This window comes from Cyclopterus lumpus, chromosome 6, assembly GCF_009769545.1.
Source record: "Cyclopterus lumpus isolate fCycLum1 chromosome 6, fCycLum1.pri, whole genome shotgun sequence".
NCBI classification, from domain to species: Eukaryota; Metazoa; Chordata; class Actinopteri; order Perciformes; family Cyclopteridae; genus Cyclopterus; species Cyclopterus lumpus.
The window spans coordinates 19060872-19088380 of record NC_046971.1 but is presented as its reverse complement, the minus strand read 5'-3'; the positions used below and the strand labels follow the sequence as shown (position 1 = coordinate 19088380).

General features: G+C 43.2%; 1 protein-coding gene across 4 annotated transcripts; it reads right to left on the bottom strand.

The window, feature by feature from the left end:
- Positions 1-1330: 1330 nt before the first annotated feature.
- LOC117732506 (protein arginine N-methyltransferase 8-B) lies at positions 1331-20693 on the bottom strand. Of its 4 annotated transcripts, none has more exons than XM_034535495.1 (10): positions 20610-20693; positions 16928-17161; positions 15020-15175; positions 10473-10536; positions 9466-9608; positions 8699-8786; positions 7432-7547; positions 4672-4822; positions 1951-2072; positions 1331-1414 (listed from the first exon to the last, which is right to left on the bottom strand). In XM_034535495.1, exons 1-10 carry the CDS (start codon positions 20676-20678, stop codon positions 1331-1333), a joined length of 1227 nt encoding a protein of 408 aa, XP_034391386.1. In that variant the 5' UTR covers positions 20679-20693. The 4 variants fall into 4 exon arrangements, with proteins under 4 accessions (XP_034391386.1, XP_034391383.1, XP_034391384.1 ...); XM_034535492.1 differs by having other exon boundaries at positions 16928-17152; positions 20538-20678; XM_034535493.1 differs by having other exon boundaries at positions 20604-20678.
- Positions 20694-27509: the final 6816 nt, after the last annotated feature.

The window sequence follows — 27509 nt, the reverse complement described above, 5'->3', positions numbered from 1 at the left end:
TTGTTACTAGCATCAGTTGCATGCTTCATAAATATAGTTTCCTCTTATTGGTCCCGAGTGCTCATACTCTACATTTTGGTAACCGCCCTGAAAAGATTAATTCAGATCTCTGCACGATATATATAAGACATTGGGGACAGAGGCCGTTTCATTGAGCACATAATTACTTTGGGATTAACGTGGGAAAGATAATGTGTAACCAAATGGGTTTAAACATATTTAGTGGCGGTAGTTTGAGGCTCGTACTGGTAATCTTTGCCCAGAAGAAAACCCCCTCAGTGGTCGCGATGACCTTAGTAAGAGCACAGGTGAAGGGGAAAGAAGGTTTTGTAACTGGCGTGCAATGCAAGCATGTTTTAGACTAAGATACATTTACAGTCTGTAAACTCTGGCACCACATTGTGTTCTCAGTCTCACTAGTCTCAAACCCAGTTCTTGGTCCAGGGCTGCTGCAGGTCATCTGGTTGCAGAGACCTAATTAGAGATGTGCGGTTCGAGTGCTCGACGAGGATCAGATGCAGTAAAAAAAAAAAAAGAAGAAGCTTCATGGCTTGAGAGAGAGAGAGGCTAGCATCTATATTCAGAAGAGAGAAAAGAAAAGAAGCTGAATGCAGCAGTGCGGAAAAGAACCAGGAGCATTCGGGGGCACTTGTTCAAGGCGTTTAGGATGGCGAGGTATGCTATTGGCGTGTCAACATCACTGCTCGCTGACCACACACGGCACACCTGGAGTCCAAGCTGTGCGCCGCCTTCTACTACACACTCACAGAAAGCTACGGTGACTACACAAACACATGCTACCTTTCACGTTACAGATGCACGCGGCTTCGTCCTCGGCTGTGATCATTCCCTACAGTACACAATATGACTATGAATATAAATGTATTGTCTACCTAAAGCAGAATGTGGACAGAGCAGTCATTCATTACATGAGCTCTATGATGTAATTCAAAAAAAATGGCAACTTATCCCAAGTTATTGTGGGAAAAGCAACAAAACACACAGGTACATCACCCCATCTCACATATATACGCACATCAATAATCAATAACATTCATCATGACAAGGAGATATTCCTGACCTCTGTGTGTTGGTGTTACATTCATATTTGTTTAACAGTGAGCGTGAGTAACTTCCTGCTTTCATCAAACACTGTATTGACAATATTGTCAACGGGGCCATCTCTGCTTGGTCTGCGGCCTGGTCTTTTCTTATTCTCTGCCCCTCTTACGTCACACGGTGTGTCTGTCTCTGGACGTGGGAGTGTCTCTGTCTCCCTCTGGTGCTCAGGGGTTGTACTCAGTGGGCCACCATCGTCCCCCAGGCGAACTTAGCGCATCTTGTAGTCATGGGATATGGCCGCTTCACACAGCTGCCCTTTGAAATCCAGCTCGAAGGTGAAGTCCAAGTCGCGCTTGCAGGTCGAAGCGAGGGAGAAAAGAAAGATGACAGCGGGGATGTAATGAGTAAGCAAATACGTGAAAACTATATATATATATATATATATATATATATATAAACCAGAGGCTCATATTTTCCATTTTGACCTGGCAGCAGAACGTGGTGTTAAGTGAGCACAGGCTGTTTGTGTGAGACAACAGGAGGAAGCCAACCCCGCGGGGGAGGAGAGGACACGGACAAGGTCAACAATATCATTTGTTGCTATTTGTCTGCAGTGCCGCTGCCTGCTTGACTGCAATCCAACACTGAGGAGTAAACAATCTGTTGTGGGCAGGCAGGGCAGGAAATGAGTCATCTCTCAGGGAGGATATAGGAAATAAGAGCTCAAATAATCCTGAGAAACACTTTTCATATTATATTTGAGTTATTTTTTTTCTCACATTCTATATTTTCTTATTCATACGATGAATGAATCACTTGAAGGCAGTTATCGTTACCATTGGTGTTATGATTCCACACATTAGGAACATTAGACTGAACAATACTCACAATGTTCTTCTCATTGGGCTTTATGTCTATGCTGCCGACTATCTCCTCCCCTCTCCGCACCGTCAAATAGTCCTCCAGGTAAAACACTGTCTGCTTCCAGTGGGTGTATTGAGCATCTGGTGCTGGGAGAGACACACACACACACACACACACACACACACACACACACACTGGTACCACAGCCTAATAAAGCATCCTTTATAAATGATTTAGAAGTGGTAACTAATGATGTTAGTCATGGTTTATAAATCATGCATTGATGCTTTATTGATCAGTCACAAGTGTTTACTGGTTGCAGCACACTTATCAAAAACAAGTAAAAAGTGCTTCACAGGAATACAAATGAAATGAAATACCAAAGTGAATGATGAATTACACGAAGGGCAAGATTACAAATACTGGTCATTTGTAGCAATACCTTCCAAAAAAGTATGTGCCGCAATTTGAAGACGCAAAATTAATGAACTTTTTGGAGGATATCTTACAAACCATTTTATCAGGATACGTTGCAAGAGGACAACAAGCGTTTCTTGCAGCAGGCAACGCGTTGTGACAAGATGACCAGTAGATGGCAGTATTTGTTTTGGTGCCCAATAACACATATTTCTGTTTTATTATAATTATGTAAAGGAGTCAGCATATGGAAGTCTGTGTCATTCCCTTAACAATGAAAAGAATTACCATGTCTTTGGATGACACAAGAAAAGCGTATATAAATGGAGAACAAAAGTGGTCCGAGGATAGACCCTTGACGCACACCATACTTGATACATGAAAAAGACGACATGAAGTTGTTAATCGAGACACAAAACCAGCCTAATGCAATATCAGATAAAGCAAAGGGACAATACACTGGTGATCAGATACAAACATGTCTATGATTTCAACAGAGTGTGGCCAAGGTCATGTGTGCCTGACACGTGTTGTTGAAGGTTAAAAGAAGGATTCCGTGATGTGGGTTTCATTGCTGCGGCAATTATGTTCATGCTGTTCCTATGAAGCGGCACATCAGCAGCTGCAGGTGGAGGAGGTGTTGAACAAAGCGACACAGTGGTGACGCTGAGGCCTCACTGTTTCTATCTGTGTCAACGTGGTTTTTTTTTCTTCTGCGTACTCTGGTTTCTTCCCACAAACATGACTAATTCTGATATTTATGAATATTGGGAAGGGCCATGTCCTTATCCTTCTGATAAGAAAGTTGTGCCAACAAAGGTTTCAACTTTGGCAGCACAGCAGATATGTCATCCTCTTGTCAGTGATGCTGCATACTTTAAAAAAAAAGAAGTCTACCCAGACCCATCTTTAGTCTCACCAAGGATCTTATGTATAGGCCAGCGAACACTGGGCAGAAGGTAGAGAGACACCATGGACAGGTTGTCAATCAATCATAGGACTAACAGAGCTTCAGTAATACTTTTATCTACCTGGCGTGAATGCCAGAATGAGAACACATAGATGAGTGCACCTTAGGTATGGAAACACAGACAGGTCAAATCTGACACCCCAGTCCCCAAATAAGTGTGAGCATCCATCAGTGCCCTGACCATCACCGAATGCTTTACAGAGACTCAAAAGTTCAGTAGACTTTTAAATTGAATTTCTGCCAGCATCACCTTTAAAGATGAGCTCTCTCTCCGTAAATGAAAGGCTATCCAATCACCATGGCTACTGCACAGGCCGGGCTCTCGTTCTTTTTTTGGAGCAGAGTTCAATAAAGACACTGACATGCTGCATTTCTTATGCTAATTCAGTAGATATGCATTGCAATATTTGACCCCCGCTTGCCTTTTTCTCTATAGCCGAGAGCCTGTGTGTCTGATGTGAATGTCGAATGGGGAATCAATTGCACGTTTGGCTCTCTGTGTGTACGTTTAGATCTGTATTTTAAAATGTTGGCAGACCATGAGTCCTTAGGTTGGACACTGGAAGACTTGCTTGATTGACATATACTTAGAGAAAAGCAAGAAGGGAAGTGAGCAGGGCAGAGAAAGCTTAGTTGAACTAATTAGTGTATGTAAATATAGTTGTTTATGGAAAAGATGCATTCATTTGATAAATAAAATGAATATTTTTGTTCAAACCAACCTTGACAATGATACATTCTGCTTCACGTATCATTTCAATGCACACTACTATACCACTACCACTAGAGGTCAGTCACACACAGACTGCTCACTCCAGTCCAGCACTGTTTGGATCATGTCAGCCTGATCTGAACTGCTCTAATGTAAAGTGACACACACTTGATAAGATGCCTTCAACATCTCCACAAAGACCACATTGGAGCTTTCTACTCCTCTTTGACTTCCGCTACATTGAAACTGAAAGGTTCTCGTCTACCTGTCCAACTGATTGTCTTGATTGCGTGCTCCTGGAGTTTCCAGTTCCACTTTCCAATGTTTGCTAGTGGAGTTTTTCTGTCTGCTCAATGTAGTGAAATTTGGTTCCAGTTTGTATGGAACAAGTTAAGTAATATCCGCCCTTGTTCTTTCATTTGTCCTCCCCTGCTGTTGTGTATGACCAGCATAAGCCATACCCCACAATTCATCGACAACTTAATGTCAGACGCTCTTGTTGCCCAAGGGTACTTGCCAACTATAAGTGAGGTATGTGCTGTCAGAATAGAGAGATACTGAACCTGAGGGCTGGTAATAAAAAAGATGTAATGCTTTAGAGCCACGCACACACAGATCCCCGTATGTAAAGTAATAGACATTTTACCGGTGGAGAAACCAGTCTTCTTGTGGCACTTGGTGAACTCGATGTTGAAGTAGGTGACCAGTGCATGAATGTAGTCGTTCCTCTGGATCTGCAGGCAGAACGCTGATGTAAATGAGAGGTCCTCGGTCTTCACTGTGTAGATGTCCACCTCCTGCGGGAGTAGAGAGATGGACTCTTCTCAAATATCTGGAGCGCATGAACAGAGCTGACAGCACAAGCCATTGGTCACCTGAAACACTCCCTATGCACAGTGTTCTCTTTTTAAAGGACATTTCGGGAAGTGCAGTATGCATATATTTGTCAGATAGCCCAGAGTTAGTTGAGAGGATGCCGCTCCAATGCCGGTCTGTAAAATATGAAGCTACTGATAGCAGCTGCTTAGCTTAGCACAGAATCTGAGAATGGAAAAACGACTAGCTGGCTTAAAAACTGCACACAAACTAAAGTGTTGAAACAACATGTTTTGGATTAGACAACCTAGATGTCACCTTTTAATAACTTAGCATTTGCTGTGCTGGTAGGTGGAGCCAAGCTAGCTGTTTCCCTCTGTTTCTAGTTTTTGGACTAAACTATGCTAACCTGCTGCTAGATGTGTAGCGTTCAGACATGTCGATGATATTACTCGTCATTCATCTCTGGCTAAAGAGCGAAAGGTCCACGCATATTTCCAAAAATGCCAATCTCATAGTTATGACTTCAACCAGATCCTATTCCAAACCTCCAACGAGGGACACGCATAGGGGGACTGAGGTCGTCTGGGAACTCAGGGTCCAGGTGTTATTCATGCATGGTACGAGCAACCCAAAATCTGTAAATGTCCCCCGATTCCAGTCAATTTAACAGGGTATCTGATAACCCATCGTCCAACTGGTTTAGAGAAGAACATGTTGTTCCAGATCCTGGCTTCCTGTCGGGTGAATGGCACCACGCCAACATATCATGTAGCTTTAAACACTGAGAAACAGAGGGGAGTACGGCCCACCTGAAAACACACATTACCCTGCAGGGTAACGTGTAGGCAGAGGTGTGATAACCGTGTTTCATCTGCCATCGGCTACATTAGGCATTCACTGCTAGCTTTGGTGCCAGATGCCACATTTGCTGTGGAGGAATGAGCCTTATGTTTGCTGGCATAAAACAATGCGATATTAAATGTCAGATTCCCCCTGCTGTTAGAAAATATTCACTCCCATAAACACGCTTAGCAGATATTTACTCTGGTCATGCAGCATAAACTTCTCAAAGTCACATTTCGAAGTTTAAGACAATATAACGCACTACAATGTTTACAACTTTGCAATTACTCCGACGGCTAAATAAAAGATTTAAGAGCCCTATGATGCACGTTGTTATTTCTGCAGGATAATACTTGGTTGTGATCCTCAGTGAGTATTCCTACCAAAGTGTCCAAGCAACATTTTAATAACATAAGGTCCTATGTGTGCTACTCCTCGGCTGTACAACTTTAATGAGGTCAGTCAGTAATCCATTTAAAGACAATAAAGCTTGTCAGCAGGGTATTATTGTGGTAAGGCTTCTTTTCTTTTTTTACAAGATCCCAAGACAAACAGCATTCCCATCAGCATCATAGAGAGTTTTATTAAACTCTCATGACTGGATTTGTGTCATATCTCGCTGCATTACAAATGAAAGACTGTCTGATATCAAAGGAAAACAAATGGGTGCTTGACAATCAGCAACACTGAAGTCAAGGTGTAATCACACAGCGATTTTCACTGACACAGGTGAGACAGGGCAGAGCTGTCCAATCAATACCAGCGATAAGAAGGTCAATATGACAAGGAGCACACTTAGAAGGAGCAGGCGGGCTCCGATTGACATGCATGGCACAGCACCCGCATCAGTCTGATCCACGCAGTGAGAGGCGCAGACAGGGCAACAGCCACACATCAAGGTGTTTACCAATAAACTATGCCATCTTAATCAACTTCTGATGTATTGATATTGTAGAATATAATCACTCTTTATTACTGTAAGGTCACCTTGTTAACCTCTGGTACGGTTTCTTCAGTTGACGAGTTAACCAGTATTGGGAATTGGTGGTAACGCCGTGTTGTACCGTGAATAGCTTAATAATCAGTCATGTAAAGGTCCATAGTAGCCATTCTTGTGCTTTTTATACAACATTATCTTTAGATGGAGTTTGCCCTGTTGTCATGGTAATGTACATGTTCGGATTATCATTTTTCTCTGAGCACTGTAAGGACTTTGATGTACATGTTAGCTCAGAAATGGTGGGGATGTGACTGAAAGCTGTAGGAAAGCTGTTACATGGACCATGTAGTTTACTCAACTGCTGTCAACAATGCGCTTTGAAGCAACCGCAGACAAACGTCTGACACAAAGTTCAGCTGAGGCTGATGGGGATGTCATTTGTTTTGCAGGTATTTAGTTATAATCCAAAGTATTGGACACATCTTGATCAAAAGAGGCTGCGAGATGAAAGGTTAAAGGATCACCAAAGTTCTTAAAATATTCATCCTGAGGAGAAAATGATGGCAATCAATCAGGATTCACCTTATGGGCACCATGAATATATGTCCCCAATTACACCTCAATCCATCCAATAGATATTTCAGTCTGGACTAAAGTGGTGAGCCGAGAGACCGACCCAATAACTGGCATTGCGATCCAACTTTATATACACAAATCTCAACTCTCGTTTGCACTGCATTGGTTCTCCAGCTGACAGTTGGTGTGATGAATCGATTCTGCCATTCGCTAAAATATTGGACCAACCTTGATGAGGCAGGAGTTTGTCACCACCTGTTTGCGGTCCACCACGTCCACCAGTGGCTCCATCATGGCCACGTTACGGACACAGGTCATGTCAAAGCCATACACGTTCTCCCACCCTGGTAAACACACAGCAGGATGGAGTTACTTTGCCAGCATGTTCTAAGGTCTCTGCATGTACAAAATACAAGGTTTTCTTCTTTCCAAGATTTGGTTTTCTGCAGCTGTAAAAGCACACGAGTCGCAGTCTCACTCGGAGGGCTTTCCCAGGAAAATCGGATACACCACGACCCCTAAAGTTAGACCCTCATTTTTGTTTTTTTGACGGATGACGTATTCGAGGAGGATTTGTAAACATGAGCCTTCCGTGAACGCAGCCCCCCCCCCACTCATGCCGAATATTCTCGCAGCTTTAGCTAAATTATTCTATACATTATTCAGTAGGCTTCCTCGAGATAGTGTGTGAGCAAACATCTCTATCATGACCCAAAAGGAGGGAACTACTTTAGAGCGCTGGAAAGCTGGTGATAATGAACAGGTCACACACCCCCAGGGACATTGTTATGTGCTTTATTTGAATGTATTGCTGCCCACTTAACTAAAGCAGTGTTCAGCCCAGTTGCACTAATGTCCTTAGAATATTTGCAGTGCTTCTCAAGGCCACTTCTAACTCAGTCTAAAAAGCCTCTTGGCCAGCAGAGAGAAAGGTTGTTGGTTCACATGCACTTGTCTCAGCACTCATCTCAGTCTGGTTATGAGTTGAACATCAAATACAGAATAATAGCATCCAGGCATCATTGGAAAGCTTTGCACAGCAGCGAGCCAATGTGATATGACTTTCACATGCCACGCTGTGGTTTTTCATAATTTCCCAGATGTATGTGGGAGTGTGAGTAGGAGGCCTATTGGCTATTGTTCTGTTTGCATGCCTGTAGTCATCGGGGTGGTGCACTGGCTCAACACCAGCAGAAAGACTTCGCCCACAGTCCTCCTGGCATATGAAGAGTGGGATCATACGGAGATGGAGAGGCTCGTTGATCTTATAATATCAATCATCACCCTCCAGTGCTACGCCAGAGTTGGAAAAGTCGTGCGGGTGCAATGCAGAGGTGTGGACGGTGTTCTGCATCAAGGCTCACTTTCAACGCAAAGACGTAATCCTGGTTAGAGCCCTCCGGAGTACGAGTGTGTGTCTTTCCACAGCCCAGGTGCGGGTTATACACACATCCAGGCCCACGTACACACACACACACTTACACACTGAACTCACAATGTATTTTGAAGTCTTTGTACTGCCTGTCCTCTATGGCCACCACGTACAGAGAGGCGCGATCAGGAAACATGAATCCACCGGGTTTCTGTTTGATAAACGAGGCAAAGAAATAACTCTGCAAATTAATCTTGGACACATTATAAAAAGGTCTACAATACAGCGTCGGTGACATTTAAATCCACAGACAACTTTTTTTTTGTGATGTTATTGTTCCCTCTGTGCGCAGACTGTAATATCTGTTTATGATGTATGAGACTATAACTATTATTTTCCAATCACCGAAGATAATAAAACAATAATATCAGTGGTTTATGCAACATTACTGCAAACATTATATACTTCTTATTAATATAATAAGTCTTTAAAGGGGCTAAATACGAGATTAGACGTATTTCTATTGACGAGATGACTTCTGTCTACTATTTGCTGTTCTTACAATTATTGGATAAAGATGATGAAGGGTTGCAAGTAGTACTTCAAGACTGGTAGCTACTGATTTAATACTGATAGCTGTAAATTTGATTATGACATCAAATGAGTAAATCTTTTTTAACAAAACATTTCAGCCTAAAGCTCTAGATACTGCACTCTCGTAATATAATGCCAGGATAATTCCAGTATTTGCTAATTCCTATCATTATGACTTATTTAATGATTGTTGCAGTGATGGTTAATGTTGTCCCTGGGATATTTGTTTCGGATGTTAATGCACAATAAACTTACATATCATGTCTACACATCAACACACACTCCACACATCCTACCAGCCACTTGTCTCTGGCAAAGATGACGGTGTTGAGCATGGATTCATAGAAGAGGCAGTAGCCCATCCACTCAGATATTATGATGTCGACCTTCTCAACAGGAAGCTCCACCTCCTCCACCTTGCCCTTGAAGATGGTGATCACTGCAACACACAACACATCTTTGAGGTCATAATCAATTCTCATATTTTGGTGTACAAAAAAGTGTCTAGCGCTAAAATGTAGGAATGATAATGCCAATAAAAGTGCATAAAAGAATATATGAGGCATGTCGAAATCAGTCCATAAATCAATCATGCATATACAGTATGTGACAATATTGTATCATTGCGTGCAAGAAATGAACTGGTGTGTGAGACAGAAATAAACCAAGATATAGTGGATGTGCTAACATGGTAGCCATTGTGTTCTTATGGAAATCAAGCCTGCTGGGGTTTACAGGAGTGGATCATTGCCCTCACAGAGATTAGCTGACTTCAGCATTTTCTTCTGCTTTGCCAGGAAGCTATTGAAGAGTCTCCCTGGTGATACAAAGTGTCTGTCAGAATAACATGCGAACCCTGTTACTTCCTGCTTGAAACTCAGTGAGTGAACGTCAGTGTTAAGTCTCCTTTCAATTACTTGTACACACTTGATATTCATCGGTTTACAGACACAACATTGGCTGGCAGGTTGTTTTATGCAGCTGTCATTTGGTAAATGCACAGTCAGTAGCTTTGGAGTAATTCCTTTTCTTTTTTCTTCTCCAGAAGTTACAGAGGTGTTATGAATTATGAATGCCTGGAAGATCCATAAGTTGGCAGCATTTTTGTGCAAATGAATATAAATGAGCTGGCCCAGTGCAGTATGTAGTGATGAACACAACATCTTCTTCTTCTTATCCTCAAGCCCATCTGGTAGCCTTCCCTCTCTCCTCCTCACGACTGTAAGCTAGTCTGTGGCTCCCTTCACGAAGCGCAGTGTCATCAGAATGGAGGGGGGGGGGGGGGGGGGGGGGGGGCTCTCACCACTGTCGAGGTGGTTGGACTTGATGATCCTCTCTGAGTACTCTGATATACTGGAACATTCAATCTGGCAGGGAAAAAAAATAGAACACAAATAATTAAATGGAGGTGATGCTTTGGGAAGAATATCTTGAATGCAATGTCTACAACACATGTAACTACAGTTAACGTCAGCTTTTAAATGTCAGCTTTTAAATGTCAGCTTTTAAATGTCAGCTTTACTGATATTGACTCGAATGCCTCAAAAGCTCAATCGGCATTGAATTGACCCGATACAGCAGGCTCAGTTTGAAGGTCGATGCAAGGAGATCCCAAGCACATCCCACGACTTCTATGCTTTACGTTGTTTGAATCCTCAAGTGTATCCAGATGTTTTGTTACATTAGAAATGTGTAATGGTTCACCGTGGTTGTAACAGGTAGTCACTAACGACCACTGGGGGAACAAGTATTCAGATTCTTCCCTGAAGTAAACGTACCACTACAGCAATGTAAAAGAATACTCCATTACAAGTAAAGGTCCTGCATGAGAAGCCCCAAATGAACGTACAGAAGTATTAGCAGCACAATGTACTTAATGTAAAGTGTACTTCAGTCCAGTGGTTCACGAGTCGAGTCCCATTCAAAGGGTCACAAAATGAAGCCGGTGGGTCAGAAGATGATTAATGGGAGAGGAAAGAAGAAGAAAAAAACATTCTGCTTTACAAAATGTTATTCATTTATTTCAACAGCATTTTTTTGTTTTGTTTTGGGAAATAATGGATATGGGTCGTGAGAGATCACGAGCATGAAATGTTGGAAACCACTTTTAACAGTGTGGGACATTTACTGCGTGGGGGCAGATACGACTGTTCCTGTATTCAGAGTTTCATAGCAAAAAGTAGCTTATTTGTCTTTCTTCCTGTTTTTTTTCCCATGACTTATTGTTGTGACAGTGAGCCTGACAGCAATAGGTAGCTAACAAGGGAGGGATTCTGTGCACTAAGGTTAATTTTGGCCTCGCAAGAGACGTCCAGGGGACGAGCTGGAATTGTGGAAGACAAAGAAATAGGACGGGATAGAATTTGCAAAGTGACCAGTCCCTGAAACGCTGCCAGGGCATCTTATATTAAGTAATTAGGGGGAAGATTAGTCACTACTCAGCTGCTATTTAGCTCCAGTGAGACCTTTAACTTCTAGTTTTATTAGTCTTTTGACATTTTAATTTCTTTTAAATGATCCTCTACCCAGCTGCCTTTCTTGTCCCATCACTCTTCTTCTGAAATACCCGCATCTCTCTAAGTATGTTATACTTCCTGAGTCATCGGCTCCTTGCTTATGTTGTACTTCCTCTGCCCATCAATGCAGGACTCGTGGCTGATTTATTGAGGTGCCAGCTATAGCAGAGTTATAACATAATAAAGCCTCCTTCATTCGTCAGAATAAACTCGGGATGAAGCAGCTCCCAAACAAAATGAGAACATAATTCAGGAGGAGACGTTTGTCAATACCGATCTCTTTCAGCATCGGGGAGTCTGAGTGTATGGATTTCCACCCGAGTGTGTGCGCTCTTATCCACCTGCCCCTGGGACTCGGTTTGTCAGAGGTGTGCAAACGTATTCATGCTGCAGGAGATCCATCTGTTCGTAATCAAGCGGCGGACTCCTGAATGAACTCTTAGGTAAAAAAAAAGGCAGTGGAGAGAGCTGGAGAATTAGGTCTTTTGTTTTAGAGGCAGGACAAAAGGTTAGACAGTAGAGCCACATACCAAAGATGGGCAAATGGATATACCTTTTTTGTCTGGAAATACAATTCTGGCTTCTGTTTTCTCGCCGAGGTCTTCGGTTCACCCGCTGAGCTTTGCATGCAGGGTGCAGGAACTCGACCTTAGAACAGCCTCCCTGGAGCAGCCCTATTCTCTGCTGCCGGTTAGAGAGCTGGTCAAGAGGCTGCCGGTGTCAACCGCATAAACAAACAAAGGAACGCCAAATGTTGCACCAGAAACGTGCACGCATTGCTGCGATAATGTCACATTGCTGCCAAACGTCTGCCCTCTAATTGGCAATGATTGCTCCTCTCTTTCTGAATGGCTGCGAGAGGAGACGGCCATTAGCCATGTGTCCATCACCGCCGTGCTTCAGTGGGAGCGCTGAGACCTCGCGGCGTGCATGAGGTCGACGCCGCCTCACTCGGCGCCTCGTGCAGTCCTCACTAGTGTCAGGAAGAGTGACTGTCACTGCAGTGCTGCCACTCGTCCTCTGCTCTGGAGACGCAGTGCACGTCTGCTCCCATCACGAGTCATCAGTGAGCCGAGCTTTATTTCTTTACCTTTTATACCAGCTGTCTCACACGTTTGTTATTATAAATTCTACAATAATAACATGAAGACACCCTTTGATATACTATAAACTTATCAACTAGATAACATTTAGCAAATGCTTGCTTAATGTTACATCCAGGAGAAACAGAGCTGTTGCATTCAACGCAACACATTTATGGTCTATCAAATCTATCATATTTCTGAGAGAATTATGTTTAATGGAACTGTTAGGTTGTAGTGGATTTTATATATATTTGCACATGTAGATAAGAGAAGTTTATGTTTTAAATTAATACATAAAGAAAGATATGATAATTAATTTGGGATATTATGAGGAATATTCTGGAGGAATGTATTATGAAACATAAGAGAGGATCACTGTTTATTATTCTGTTTTAATGACAAATGTAATGATTAACTGTATGATGCATGAGAATGAATGAATGTTTTATTGTTTAGACAATAGTTAAAATGGATGCCGATTGAAACCTAATGTGTTGCTTTTATTCGGAAGGCAGGATAATAGGGTTTTATTGTGAAGGGGAACTTCCTGTCCTTGACCGGAAGAGTGAGCTTTGACCCCGCTAGTTTTACTAATTGGCGTAGCGAACAGAATGGCGGCATCCTTTGAACTGACCAATAGAACTAACCTTTAGGTGTGAATTCATTTGCATGACCAGACTAACGACCGAGCATTTGTTCTGGGGAACATGGTTCTACTGGTCTGGAGACATGGTTCTACTGGTCTGGAGACATGGTTCTACTGGTCTGGAGACTCGAGACAGCCCCGGTCTGTGGCTCCTTGAGAGCTGCAGTCCGTCTGTGGAGAGTTCCTCCTTTCTGGCCCCACGATCGTGAACGCTACATGAGTATTATCTTTGCCATTAAATATTGTTAAACTTTAACTCGAATCCTGAATTTCCTGCGGCCACGGGACCCGGAGCTTTGAACACGAATCTTACAGAACTTAGCTAAAGTCTGCTGGAAATGTCATATCACATGCTTATTTATAAACCAGTGTCTTATTTACATACTGTATAAATCACAAGATATTCTTTTTTTTTTTAAATCAAGCTGATATAATTTCATCAATATTCATTTCTTCTTTTTTCTTCTTTTGTCTTCTAGGTTTTGACCGCAATGCAGAGAGCAGTTATCTGAACTACACGACTCTATGGAAGCCGCCCATCGTTTAATATCGAGAGCTGGAATGATTCAAGTATATGGACTGACCCCACTAAACACACTAGTTACTGTACTTCTTGGTGTTTACTTAAAATCCCACATACTGCTCTCCTGCTACAGGTTTGTGATTTTACATTCTGCAAAAAAACCATTATGAGATATTTACTGTAATGTAATCAATTAAAAAGGAACTTCTGTCATTGTACCATGATTATAGTACCATTATTATATTACTGATAGGTATAACAATTCAGCAGAGTCTTTTATATGTACTTTGTGGAGCCAGAATAGAGGTTATCATTTTTCGTTTTTATGTAACGAGGTCCATATGACAGAGTGAAGTCATTGTTGGCCGATAGCCAGGTCCTTCCACCTATCAAGCCCATCTTTCACGTGGAGCTTTATGAGGTTTAGGTACGATAAAGGCATTGGGCATCGGGGCATACCTCATACTGAGAGCATCCAAGGTCAAAGGTGAACTAAATCCCCGGAACATTAGCCCAATTTATGTTGATAAAGCCTTTCCAGATGGGCAAGTGTGTGGTCAAGCATGACGTGAACTTTAAAGTACAAAGAGAGGGATAGAGGAACCGAGCGAGACCGCACGAGAGAGAAGGAAAACACAAATATGGGATGCGAGACAAAGTCACACACAAACGCATAATGTCAACCAATAGTTCAGAAGATAATCATGCCTCCTCCGTTCCACGTGGTTATCCCAAACTGGGGGCATGTATTGTATTCTCAGACACGCTCCGACGATTAATTAGTTCTGCCGCGGGACACAACGTCCGAATGAGCTCTTAAAGCTCCGCCTGTCAGCCTGCCCGAGGGGCCACACGCTTTTATCACCTGCCTGTCAGACGAGATATTCTTGGAAAGATTATAGGGGCGCCGGGCGTAAAAAAAAAAGAAAAAAAAGAAGAAAAGAAATGTGGCGAACATGTATGCATGTAGGCCAGTCGTACGCGTCCAGGACATGCACGCAGCGTGAGCGGCTACGCAGTGATCGGACACCCGATGGTTCAGCGTGATTGACGCCCCCACTGAAAGGAAACACGTCTTACCCCATACACGTGCTTGGCGCCCGCTTTGGCCGCGAACATGGACAGAATCCCCGTCCCGCTTCCGACGTCCAGCACGATCTTGTCCTTGAAGACGTGCTTGTTGTTGTACATGGAGTTCCTGTAGGTGAGCGTCCTCACTTCGTCTTTCAGCATCTCCTGGTTGAGCATACGACAGATATCATTTGGAGATGGAAGATGTTGACACAGATTTTGTTGACTTGGACACAGCGGCTGCACGAGGACGTCTGGATGTGCTGTGATATCTGCAGCCGAGCGAGTAACAAATAACACACACGCAGCCTTCACGTGAGCTTACTCTACTTCCTCTGCGCCGCTTGGCTCTATATTCAAATCTCGGTGTCTTTTGAATAATCCCCAATGAGCCTCAGAGCTCCGTCTGTCTGCATTTCATACCGAGTGCATGCATGTGTGGGTGTGAAGAATATTCGTAAATGACAAAAAAGTCACACTTTTTTGGGAGGGGTTTCCTCTGCAACCAATGAAATATTCAATTCTTGAAATGTTATAAAACAAAAAGAAAGAGTTTCCTTAAAAATAAGGGCTAAAGTATATCTCAAGCCAAGTTGCACAGATCCTTTACCATCCGGCATTAAGACTTTGAGCAGAGCTAAGAGTTGAGGCAGAGATTCCTCCCAGACACGGTTGAGATCTCATGTCCTTTGATGGGATTGGCTGACCGTGACCCCGGCCGTGGCTCGAAGCGTCCATGACATAAAGCATTTCGTTGTTAGAAGTTATTGGGGTTGAGAGTTTTTTTTCCACACGTGATCATCTTTAAAGAGTCACAATAGAGGAGTCTGAAAGGATACGGTCTAAAAAGAGAAGAAGAAAAATAGAAGTTCATGATTTATGCCGCTGTTGCCACTGATCTGTGCTTTCCTACGCTGGGACACGAGTGTGTGGATGAAACATGTTCACTTCCACTCATTGACTCTGACTTTCTGGACTTCATAATTTCCTAATGCTACTTTGGGGTTTTTGAGTGAGTCCACGACTCATTGTGAAGAGTTTCTTTTGCCTGATCTGTCTTTTACATCTTCAGACCAAATGAATAATGGAGGCTTTGGTCAAAAACGATTTTAGAGCTTCTTTAACGGAAATATAAAGAATGCATTATAATCATATACTGTATATTAATAAAACACATTATATGTATGTTTATTGTGCATTATAGACATGGGCTTAGGTTTACAACGGGGTGGATGACCGGTGTTCACTGATTGGCATGAGATACCAAACAGCAACGTCTTGGTGCTCTTCTGTTGCATTTTCTCTGTCCAGAGCGGCGGACCTGGAGGTTAATCAGGGACACGGGACACACCTGGGCCTTATGAATATGAACCAGAGCTCGCGGCAGATCTCCTCACTACACATTTCTGTGTTGTTTCTTTTGGTTTACTCTTGTTTTTACACACAGCACATGTTCACTAACTGACTTTGCAGATTCCTTCCAGCTTTTTGTTGGATAAAAATAATAAGAATTATTCTATACGTTAGCAAATCCATGTGAATCTCGTTTTTATTTCTTTCAATCTTAGAGCCATGCTGTGAAAAAAAGTTAGCATTATGTATGACAGTTTTAATACACTGCAGTATAAATATGAGTATATTTGTGAGTTTTATTCATGACATTACATTATTTTAAAAATGTTCAAATGAATACCGCGCTGGGATAACCATAATCTGATGAAGAATTTGACGTTTAAAGAAAGGTGCGTATTACACAGGGTGAAGTATGAACTGCAATGCAACAGGGAGAGCCTCAGCTTTTTGGTTCCCGAGGCTATTTGGTCAAAAACAGTCATCATGCATGTCCCACATCTGCCTAAATATTGCCGACAAAAACAGACACAGGAACAAGAAAACAGAGGAGGAAAACAAACATACCTCATGTATGCCAAAGTGGGCATACGAGTCAAAGTAGTAGTCTCGTGAGGTCATGTCCTCTGGGCTCTTGGACATCTTCCCCCGCCCGGGACAGCTGGGAAGGCCGGCAGCGTGAGGCGTGTGCGGCGGCAGAGAAGGCCGCGAGGCGTGCTGGATGGAAGGCACCGGCTTGGGCAACGAGGTGGGCTGTGTTGACTGGGATTGAACGATGCGGATTGGCCGCGGCTGTGGCGGCTAGAACGAGAGCGATAAAAAAGGAGGGACAACACTTTATGGAGGATGAGGACTCTTGGGCGTTTGTTATTCAAATCACATCACGAGTGTAATAAACAAAAACACGGATGCAACAGCATCTTGTCTCGTCTCGTCTCCCGTTCCCCTTCATCATTTCACCCGCTGTCATCCCGCTCGGCTCCACTCGCAGGCTACTGTTGCATGAAGCCGTCTGGTGATTTCAGAGAACGCTCGGATTGCTGACATGAAGTCGGCCTGTCTGTCAACAGCCGGCAGAGATGGCAAGAAAGCTCAGTTCTGCACAGACGGAGCACCCGTAATGCCCCGATTATCACCTCCGAGGCCAGCTGGGATGATCTAGCCGTGGGGTGTGAATGTGTATTGGTTTGCGAGTGAGACTGAGACGGGGAGGAAGTTACAGACTCCCAGATCTCAGTTTTGTGCCAGAAAGCCGTTCTGGTGTTTGTACTCGTTCCAACTTTCAGCCTTCTAAAAATAAATGAGAAATAGTTGGCAAGGTGGATGAAAATAGGATGAAAGTTATGCTCAGTATATTTTACTGTTAACGAGAAGCAAATTAAATACGACGACATTGAAAGGGTTGCGCTTCGGGAAAGCTAATGAAGGTGTAGCATAGGTTTTACCTGAAACACATTTACTTTCTATGCTGTAATTTGAACTCTACAGATGTTTTTTGCTTCTTCAGTTTGCATTTGTCTGATTTTGCAGCACTCGGACCGCTGCTGGATCCTTTTCTTGCATCTTTGGATTTTGCAACCGTCTCTGTCAGCTTTGGGCGGCAGAATATAACCCGCAGAAGTACGTTCATTTCAATTGTGATTTCACGTAGTTTCAGATCATTGTTCTGATTCAAGCTTCACTTTGAAGTTGGTCATGTATCCTTTTAATGTAATATAGCTGGCATATAAGGTGGATAACCTTATTAATAGAGGAAGTAATACTGTTGACTTACAGCAACAGCGCTGCGTGGAACATGGATCTAGTGCACTTAAAGAATAATACGTCAGTGACATGGATGTTTTTCCTTGTTTGAGAGAATCAATCATCCTCATCCTACCTGTATCTTTCCCTCTAAGATGGCCATCATATTTATCTGTGTCCTCTCTCTTCCTGCTGGGCCTAAATGCCACAGATTGGGCATTAAAGCTGACATATCAGGTGTTAACCATGCTGGCTTCGTGGAGCTAGTAGCTGTAATGTGTGTCAGTCCACCACTTTGGTCCAGAATAAATATCTCCACAATTATTGTAATGGATAGTTGTGACATTTTGTACAGACATTCAGGATCTCCAGATGACAGTGAGAGGGCGATCCTCTGACTGGACCAGAGGTGAACTAAAGGTCAGAGGAGTGACCGTGTGCCCCTCCCTCCTCACCAATGATGGACGTAAACATGCCAACACTCATGTGAATATCATACCATCAGCATGTTAGCATTGTCATTGTGAGCGTGTTAGCGTGCTTCTATTAGCATGTTGCTCATTTATGGAGCTGCTGGCTGGAGACTCTCATGTCCTGTGAGTGACATCATTTGTGTCAGAGCTACCCAGTTAGCCTTCTGCTACTATGCATGTCCAGGGATCGTCTCCTTACTCCACCTGCGATATGCAAACATGATCAATGAATCAATTATTGAATCAACAATGTGTTGCATGGAAATCCTCCAGAATGAGCAAGAATAGCGCTTGTTAGGCAAACTAATAATAATTTGAGTGCTGCCTTCTTTTAATGGATTTGAAGATGATTGGTAAAAATGATATGAGTGATAAAGCGTCCGTATATAAAACCTGTCTTCTGACAAGAAATTCTGAGCAATAATATATATATTTTTAGCATTCAACCCAAATAACAGTATTGCATTAGACATAACCGCAGTGAGCACAAGGCCATCGAGAGACATCAGAATCTCTGCTTGGTCGAGTGTGTGATGGTTTGTCGTATAACAGATCTCACACATTGCGAGGGGCGTATTAAAAAGGAACGGCCAACTGTTGAACTTAATCCTTTAAGCCACGATGTTGATCTAATAAGTGAGCACATGAGGACGGCGCAGCATATCAACCCTCTACTTACATATTCCCACAACGTATCCCCTCGGAGACTTAACTGTAACTGCCTCAAGTTGTTTTTTATTCATGCGTTACTTAATTTGTATAATCTGCGATGACAAACATGTGTTTCCATTTAACAACTGAACTAAAGTCAAACTAGGTTCAGTCTTGATATGCGCACACTCCTAAAGACTGCAGTTGCGACATTGGCATGTTCTAGAAATAAATTACAACAGTGAAAGACAGAATGCAGGATTTGATGAACAGCTTTCTCCAAGCCGTCCCTCACAGAGTGAATAATTACAAGCCAGGGCGCCAGAAGCGATGATTAAGGCTGCCGACTTTAATACTCAATCAGTGAGAACTTTCTAAAAGTTGCAGTAAAACGAAATCACCCCGGGGCATCATTAACGGAAAGATTAGAGCAGACTTGGGTTGCAGTGCGGTCAGAGGAGAGCAGCTGCATGTGTAACTGAGACTCGACCTTGCCTCTGACCCCCCCAGACAGATAAACACATGGGGTTGTATTTCAGTCTGGATCCTCGTCCACACACGGAGGTGAGAGTTGTTATCTGAGAAGGACATTCAATTGGCAGTTGTGTTATGAGGGAACACACAGTCACATTGTACTTGATTGGCTGTTAAAGATGACGCCTGTTTGTTAGCCCTGAAGTCAGTGATGACATCAGCGGGGGGGGATATGTGGGGAAGGCTCCGTCGGAAATTGGTGTTTTAATGCATATCCGAAGAAAATGGGGTCTGTCAATGGTAGACCTAAACTCTTTCCTGCCTCCTGAGGATCCCCATTGTGGGCAGTATAAGAAAGCCAGCACGTCCCAGCGTTCTCCGTGTCGTCTGGTCTGCGAGGCGCTGCAGGACCTCGGACAGCGCCAGTCATTCTGATGTCAGCGCAGTGTGAAGCAGCCTCATCATCCTCATCATCCTCACAGCATCTTCCCGATGTCATATATTTTGATTTCTTCAGACGCTGTCTGGGGGATCCGTGTGGGCACAAGGAGGGGGGGGTGGGGGGGGCAGATCTAAGGTCCTGCCACTGTCCTGTCCTCTAGTAAAAATTAAAGTGAAATCACATTGCAGAACACCTTAACCGTGGGAACTATAAAAAAAACGTGACCAGTAAAACGATGCATTATTATTACATGTTTCCCCCCCAAGTGTACTCAATGTTGGAAACACCTGCTGTGCAGATACTGTTTTATGTTAACCTCCTTGCAGAGATGGAGCCTACATGTTGTCACTGACTGTTGAATCCGCTCTTTGCAACTTCGACTCTGGTGCAGGACTCTGACAGAGCCCTCTCTCTCTCTCTCTCTCTTTTCATTCCGAAAAGCATAAGGTGTCTCTCTCACACTTACCTCAATGCTCTCAGACTCCGCCATTTTCCTCCTGAGGAGCATGCAGCGGGACGAGTGCTTAATTCCCATATGGAGCCAGAAAAAGAATGCGCTCCCACTTGAGTGAAGAGCGCGAGGAAGCGGTGTGCGCCTCAACGGGTTTCTCCTGACTTCTGTATCGTTCAGTAACACTTCTCATTCACATCGCAACACCGCAGTGTTCTATGGGAAAAGACACGAAACTACACGAGGTCCCAAAAGCAATGCAGCCGCTGTTGCCATCCAGTGTCGTGGATTCCATGGGGCAAAAGTTTGAGGTCAACCGGTGTGCGTTCCTGGAGAGCATGAGAGGAAAAGGCATCATTTGGCATCAGAGTTCAGACTGATAGGGAAAAAACAACAACAAAATGCAACGTCCCGTGCCCGTGACCCGGCGAGAAGCACACGCACGAGTTTCAGGAGATTACAGCATTACACGCAGCAGATGATCATGACAACACGCCTTTAGTCGCAGTTTGATGGATTCCTCTTCCGCGTTTCAAAAAAAAAAATAGTGCCGCGTCCGCTGCTGCCTTCGCGGAGTGCCACGGAGAGCCTACGTGACACGGCAATCTGATGACTCTTAAAACGTGCCCACTAATTTGCTATATTACCACATGCCATCAACAACGGTCCCCCTGCTCTTTATGGGATGCAGCTGCTTGCTCCATCTGCTCCGCTCTCCATCCTCGCAAAGTGCTGAACGCGGTGCCGCAGAGAAAGTTGGAGTTTGGTTCCCTCCCTGTTGAAGAGCGAGGACGCTCTGTACTCAGGTTACACGCGCGCGCACACGCACGGACACACACACACACACACACACACACACACTGAGGAAGTGACCACTCCTGTCTCATTGGCCGGTGGTGGGAGTGTCAGAGCTGGCTGCTGTTTTCACGCCTGTTATCTGCTCTGCTGCGTCCAGGGATGCAGCATAAACATCCTCAACACACACACATTCACATGAACACACCATTGTCTTTGATGCCTTTGTTCTCTCCGCTGTGAGACACCCATGCCTCTCAACACAATTGCATTTTTTATTGTCTTCACTTAACCAGGATGTGCTCTTGAGATATGTTGTCATGCTAATTAAAACACTAATGGTTCTGCCCCAAACTGCAGTGGTTCTCTAAATGGCTGCAGACGTGCATTGCAGTCAGAGCGGCTTCGCGAATAAACATGAGCAAGTGTATCTCGTCTCTGAAGCCTTCTGCTTTTGCTCCAGAGTCTATTTTGAGGAGAGGCCACCCACTGCAGCCACCCACAACACTAACCACTTGTTACATTATTCATTAGAGAGGGTAGGCAGACTGTCTCCTGGCACCACGAGGCACCAGTCACCTGCCCAGGTCCTATTTGTTGTTGCCCACACCGATAGCGCCCTCACACGCCTAAATACCTTTAACCTACAATATGCCAGAAGAGTCGTTTGGGGTCACCAAAGTCACTAGGATTTGTCTTCAGGGAACTATGAATGTGTTCACAGAATGTCATGGCAGTTCATCCCATAGTTGTTGGGGTATTTTAGTCTGGAACAAAGGGAGGGACAGAGGACATAGCCATCCTTAGAGCCATTCTAAAAACACCTGACAAGCCCAGTCGGGGTCTTGTTATACCACGAGGATCAATATTCCACCACAGAGACAATTGATCATGCAGTCAAGCAGATTACAGATAAAATGTTCTGTGATCTCAGACTAATTGCTCTGCTATTATGTGTGATATATAATTTATGATACAACGACCAGTGGAAGACTTGGCCGGCTTTCTCGCAAAGTCTTCATTCCTTTTCAGTCGAGCAGTGAGAGGATCAGATGCGCTGAAAGCACATTAATTGCCTAATTTCCACCTCCCTCTGATGTGTATCTTCTGGTCTTTTATCATCACACAGCCGATTGCCGACCAAAAATACCTAACTTTTCTTTTTCTGAACACGGAGCAATGCTAAACATGGTAATAGTCCGTTGTCCAGAGTACCAATCATTTCCTTCCATTCTCTGATGTAGTGAGGGGATGTGTTGGACTCGGTGTGCATGTGTGCATAAACAGACATTATCACGAGAAGACGCTGCAGTCTTGTGAAGTTTAATTGTAAAATAAGTCAATACTGCCTCTTTCATTGCAACATCAACTTTCTGAATTGCAGTTACACGCTTACCAACACCCAGAAGCAGCAAAGGGCTCGGGCTTCATTAGCTTCAATGTACAGTGAGAGCTACAGGAACAACTGTCTGTCAGTTTAATTATGCGCTCACAGTTTATTATTCAGCTTGGGCAGCTGAACCAAGATTAGCAGTCTTGTATTTGCTGCTTCACTTATTTTCAGTTCAAATTTGGATAAATATTCAAAAGTTATTTCATTTTGCCCACCCGCCCAATCCCCTGTGCCCTAGTTGGATTTCGGCTTAGCATTTGTTCTTTCCATGTCTGTTTACCCAGAGTGCACTGCGGGTTTGTCTGCAGCAGCCGAGTGAAGGAAGAGTACTAGATTTGTCTTCAGTTCACAGAGAGAAAATATAACTTTTCATATGATAAAACAAGAAGCTGATATTCTGTAAACGTTAGGATTCGATGTATACGTTGCATGAGCACAACATGAATTACTAGCAACAAAAAAAGTAGCTTTTTGCAGGAGGTCTTCAAACACACAAATTAAACAGAGACACCGAGTGCTTTCCCGTGTCACACTGTTCTTCTGGCTTTGTGGACAAACTAGAAGAACAGGGATTTCTAATAATAACGTGTCAAAGCTTGTCGTTTCTTTAACATATTGTCCATCGATGATGACATTCAAATGTGCCTTATTATCTCTTTAAAAAGCTAAGGAACAGGTAATAATAAGGTGTTATGTGTGGAACATAATAAGGTCATATCAGAGTTATTGACTTTACCAGTTTCCACTTGTAAATGGTCTTCAATCCTTCATGGTATTGTAACCCAAAATGGGTTAATATGGGTCATCTTATTAATTCTCGATGATGATGAAAATCCTGGTCGTCAAACTGAAACCACTGCCTCCTTAAAGGTTCATTTTAAAGGATGAACTTGTTCCTGAAAATATGACTTAATGATCGATTTGAGAATTTCTGAGATTAGAAACTTGTTGATTGGAGAAATTGGATTTTGAGGTTGCAATGACATACTGGAGTGTCCTCTAAATCTATGTTATCGTCTCTAGTGGCCAACCTTCAGACTCAGGATGAAATAGTGATACAGAAAATCAAATGATAGAGCAACAGAGCAGAAGAGAAACAGCACTTGTTATTCGTCGCGTTGAGTTGACTGTGACTGCTGCTCATTTATGTAGCTTACAGTGTTGTTTGTGTTTCTACGAGGCTGTCACAACAATTCCTCAGCAGTTGCATTGAGTGGATCTAAACACCTCCACCTACAGCACTTCATTCCCCTTGAAAATATTCACAGTATATTTGCACCTTACCCGCCCCAGAAAAACATCTCTCTTTTTAAGTTGCAGAAGTATTTATTCTAAGTATATCTCCGTGTCATCTACAGACACGCACGCTCTGTGGAAACAATCTCTCTGTATTTTTAAACCATTTTCAGCTGCTTAGTTATTATGATACTGTATGGCAGGCCCCCATATGTCCTCCAATTATGTTTGCCATCGTGTGGCTTTCATCCAACCTTGTGCAGCTCATTCGATTGGGTTTTGGGATATTTAGATGCAAATAGCTTCCACTGTACTTTAACCATACTACTGTATAATATCTGCCATTGGAAGGTATCTAGTTTCCCATGCAAAGCACTTAAATAGCCTTCAAAGGCTTCAAGAAAAAGTTTGACATTTTGGGAACTACGCTGATTCACTTTTTTTGGCCAGAGCTCGATGAAGAAGACGAGAAGATCGCCACCACTCTCACGTCTGTGTGGTAATTATGAAGCAACAGCTGAGAGACGCTTAGCTCAGCATAAAGACTGGAAACCGTTAGCCTGACTCTGCACAAAGGTAACCAAATCCACCAGAAAATCTGAATAATTAAGACATTTTATATCATTGTCTTCATGCACATGACAGTCCTGACGCCAAGAAAACGTGCAGCACATAACCTCCACGTAAATATGCAATTTCCCAAGTCAGTTTTTGTACGGATTGAACTAAATTCAGGGATACTGGCACAAGGACAAAACTACTCATTTGGTACCTTGTGGTGGTTTTGAGCAAAGACTCACACACAGAGACACACTTAACAGTCATACTGGGCTTTTTTGTATCCAATTAGACCTTGGGCACTGGGCTCCCAGTGTGCCAGGTATCAGTGGCCTTAGTATGGCAGGTAAGCCCAGGGCCCCATTACTGCTACACATCTGGGCTGTTTTTCCACCGTGAGGTCCAATAGACTGTGTTGCTGATAGCTTTCTTTCCACAATTCATCAATCTCACAATTTGCATGAGCAGCCTCTTTTATTCCCCCTCCCCTCCCCCTCAAACACACTGATAAGACACAAAGCAACAATAAACCTGATAGACTGCTATTTGAATTGGCTTCCCTCTGAGGCCGGAGCAGCGATCGTCTGTTTGCTGTTGGCTTACGGCCGCGGTAGAACAACAACTGAATACAATGAGCCTACAAGATACAACACACACACACACACACACACACACACACACACACACACACACACAGGTTTAATGCCATTGTTGTTTTGTTGGCTGTATTGTTTGTCTCCTTTTTGTTCCTTGTTGATTAGACCTGAAACGAGGCTGAGGCTCTGGCCGTCATTCACACTCACTGCAACACAGTGCACACGAAGAGATGAGTGACAGATCAAAGGCCGACTGGGAACCCTATCAAGCTCCTGTCTGTTGTGGCTGAACGTTGCCTGATTGTGTGAGCTTGTTGGTTTGTCAGATACCCTGCAGCACAGTGATTGGCTCTTCTGATGATAAACTGTGTTTACACTGGCGTCTAAATGACTCATGCTGATGTTTGAGGTTTGCAGTGGCTGATGTGCCTTTAAGAATAGTCTTGGCGTGCGCAGCGAGTCAGAAAACTGCAAACAGGAATTAATAATGCATGTGTACAGTTCTTTATTATACTATTATCATGCTATATGCCACGGACCAAAAGAGAGAGAGATACCCACATCAATCATTCCATACAGAGTTTATTGATCACTGCATGAGGCATTGTGAGTACAAGCTGCATGCTGTATGTATTTTTATATTTCCGCAACGGAAAACTTCATCACACTTTCACATTGTTTTCCTCCCATTAGAAGTGTTGTTTCAAACTCCTTATCAGCGGTTCCGTGCAGCGCTCTGTGGGTTATGTCCCTGCATTGGAAACGGTGCAAATGGAGCCGGCTGAACTAATTGAGTGTTGCGTGTGTTTTGACTTTGATGAGGCAAGGCGGTGGTTTGAGTTGACTCACATGGGAGGGTCCTTTTTTTCTTGCGCCACTGCACGTGCTCACACAGATACTCCTCATTCTCCACACAAACAAGCTTTCGTCATTGCACTTTCTTATTGATATGCTTTGTTGTTGGCTGTTTGGCAGGACGTGGCAAATGACAGGTTCTTTGTTCCATGTCTCTCTGAAAGAGGAAACCAACAAACTTGCTGCTGTCAAATCCACCTGACTGGTGTGAATATAATACAAATAGTGAATGCAGAGAAACTGTTCAGCAGATGTTGGTTTGAAAAAGAATCTTATAAAAATTCTAGTTTTCTATAATAGAGAGAGATATATATATCTCTCTCAGGAAGACACTCTTTACACTCCTGTTCATTCATAATTCTTCTCCCAGCGGTTTCGGTCAGCCAATCACATCGTTGTTATAGGTGAAAGATAGGTTCTCCTATCTGCTGCTTTTAGTTGTCATTTCAGCTCAATAGGATAATAAATGATTGTTAAACTCTAAACAAGTCTACCCTGACAGGGTGCCTCCAAACAACTCCAACGCCTCCATATTTTTGACGTATTTCCTGACCATCAAGCTAGCTGAATGTTAGCATCGGTGACGCAGAGACACCAAACGTCTGTCAACCTCAATCAAAGTCCCGGTAAGACTCTGCCTACATTGTGGATACTGTGTTAATCAGTAGTCTGCCGTATGAATCAGTTTATTTTGCAGTATGTGAGATCGAGCTTTAGCCGTTATACAAGCTTTTAAAGCACTGGATCAAAAAAACTCGTACCACTATTTGATATTATCGAAAGATACAATTTATTGAGCTTTTCATTTTTTTGATCTCCCCATAAAAAAGACATCAACAAAAGGGAGAGTGTAAATATATCTTTATTCTTATATTCACACTTTTTCAGTTAAGGCGACACAAAAGCGCAGTAAAATATGTTAGTTTTAGTCAAATGTTAAACAGGTTCATGTTGTATTTCTCTCCTATCAGAGGCCGCTCTTTCCCTCGCCACGGCCTGCTTCTCTGTCGCCGGTCTGTGAGCTGGTCTGATAACCACAGGTTTCCCAGTAATTCTATAATGTGATATGATTTTCAAACAAACCAGACAACAACAAGGTAATTAAGGCCTTCTCTGTGAGACCGACTCTACTGCTGCAGCCGGCTCACAGTGGATGTGCTTTGCATTGTGGGATACAGTAGGCGAGGTTGACCGTTCCGATGCGTATTTGATATTTTTCTAAATCAGTACGTCACCCGGGTATTTTTAGCACGGTGCAGATTTTGCTTTTACTAGATGCTATGTTTTGGCTAAATCAGTATGTATTGCTAGTATAGCGTACAATTTTTTATCCAGCCGAGGAAACAAACCAAACCAAACTGGGATTAGATATTGTGCTGTTGTACTAACTCCTTTCACTCAGTCAGTCAATTGTAATTCGAAGCCTTTATCCTGACACAATATTTGCAACTGTTGTGTTAGTGATAACTGTGTTTGTATTTG

Excerpts from the sequence above, each read along its gene's own strand:
- LOC117732506 (XM_034535492.1), bottom strand. The coding sequence starts at position 20,678 with ATGGGAATTAAGCACTCGTCCCGCTGCATGCTCCTCAGGAGGAAAATG. Across the intron at positions 9,609-10,472 it reads GTCCAACCACCTCGACAGTG|TGATCACCATCTTCAAGGGC; the intron begins GTGAGAGCCCCC and ends TGTGTGTTGCAG. Across the intron at positions 8,787-9,465 it reads TTGCCAGAGACAAGTGGCTG|AAACCCGGTGGATTCATGTT; the intron begins GTAGGATGTGTG and ends TTTATCAAACAG.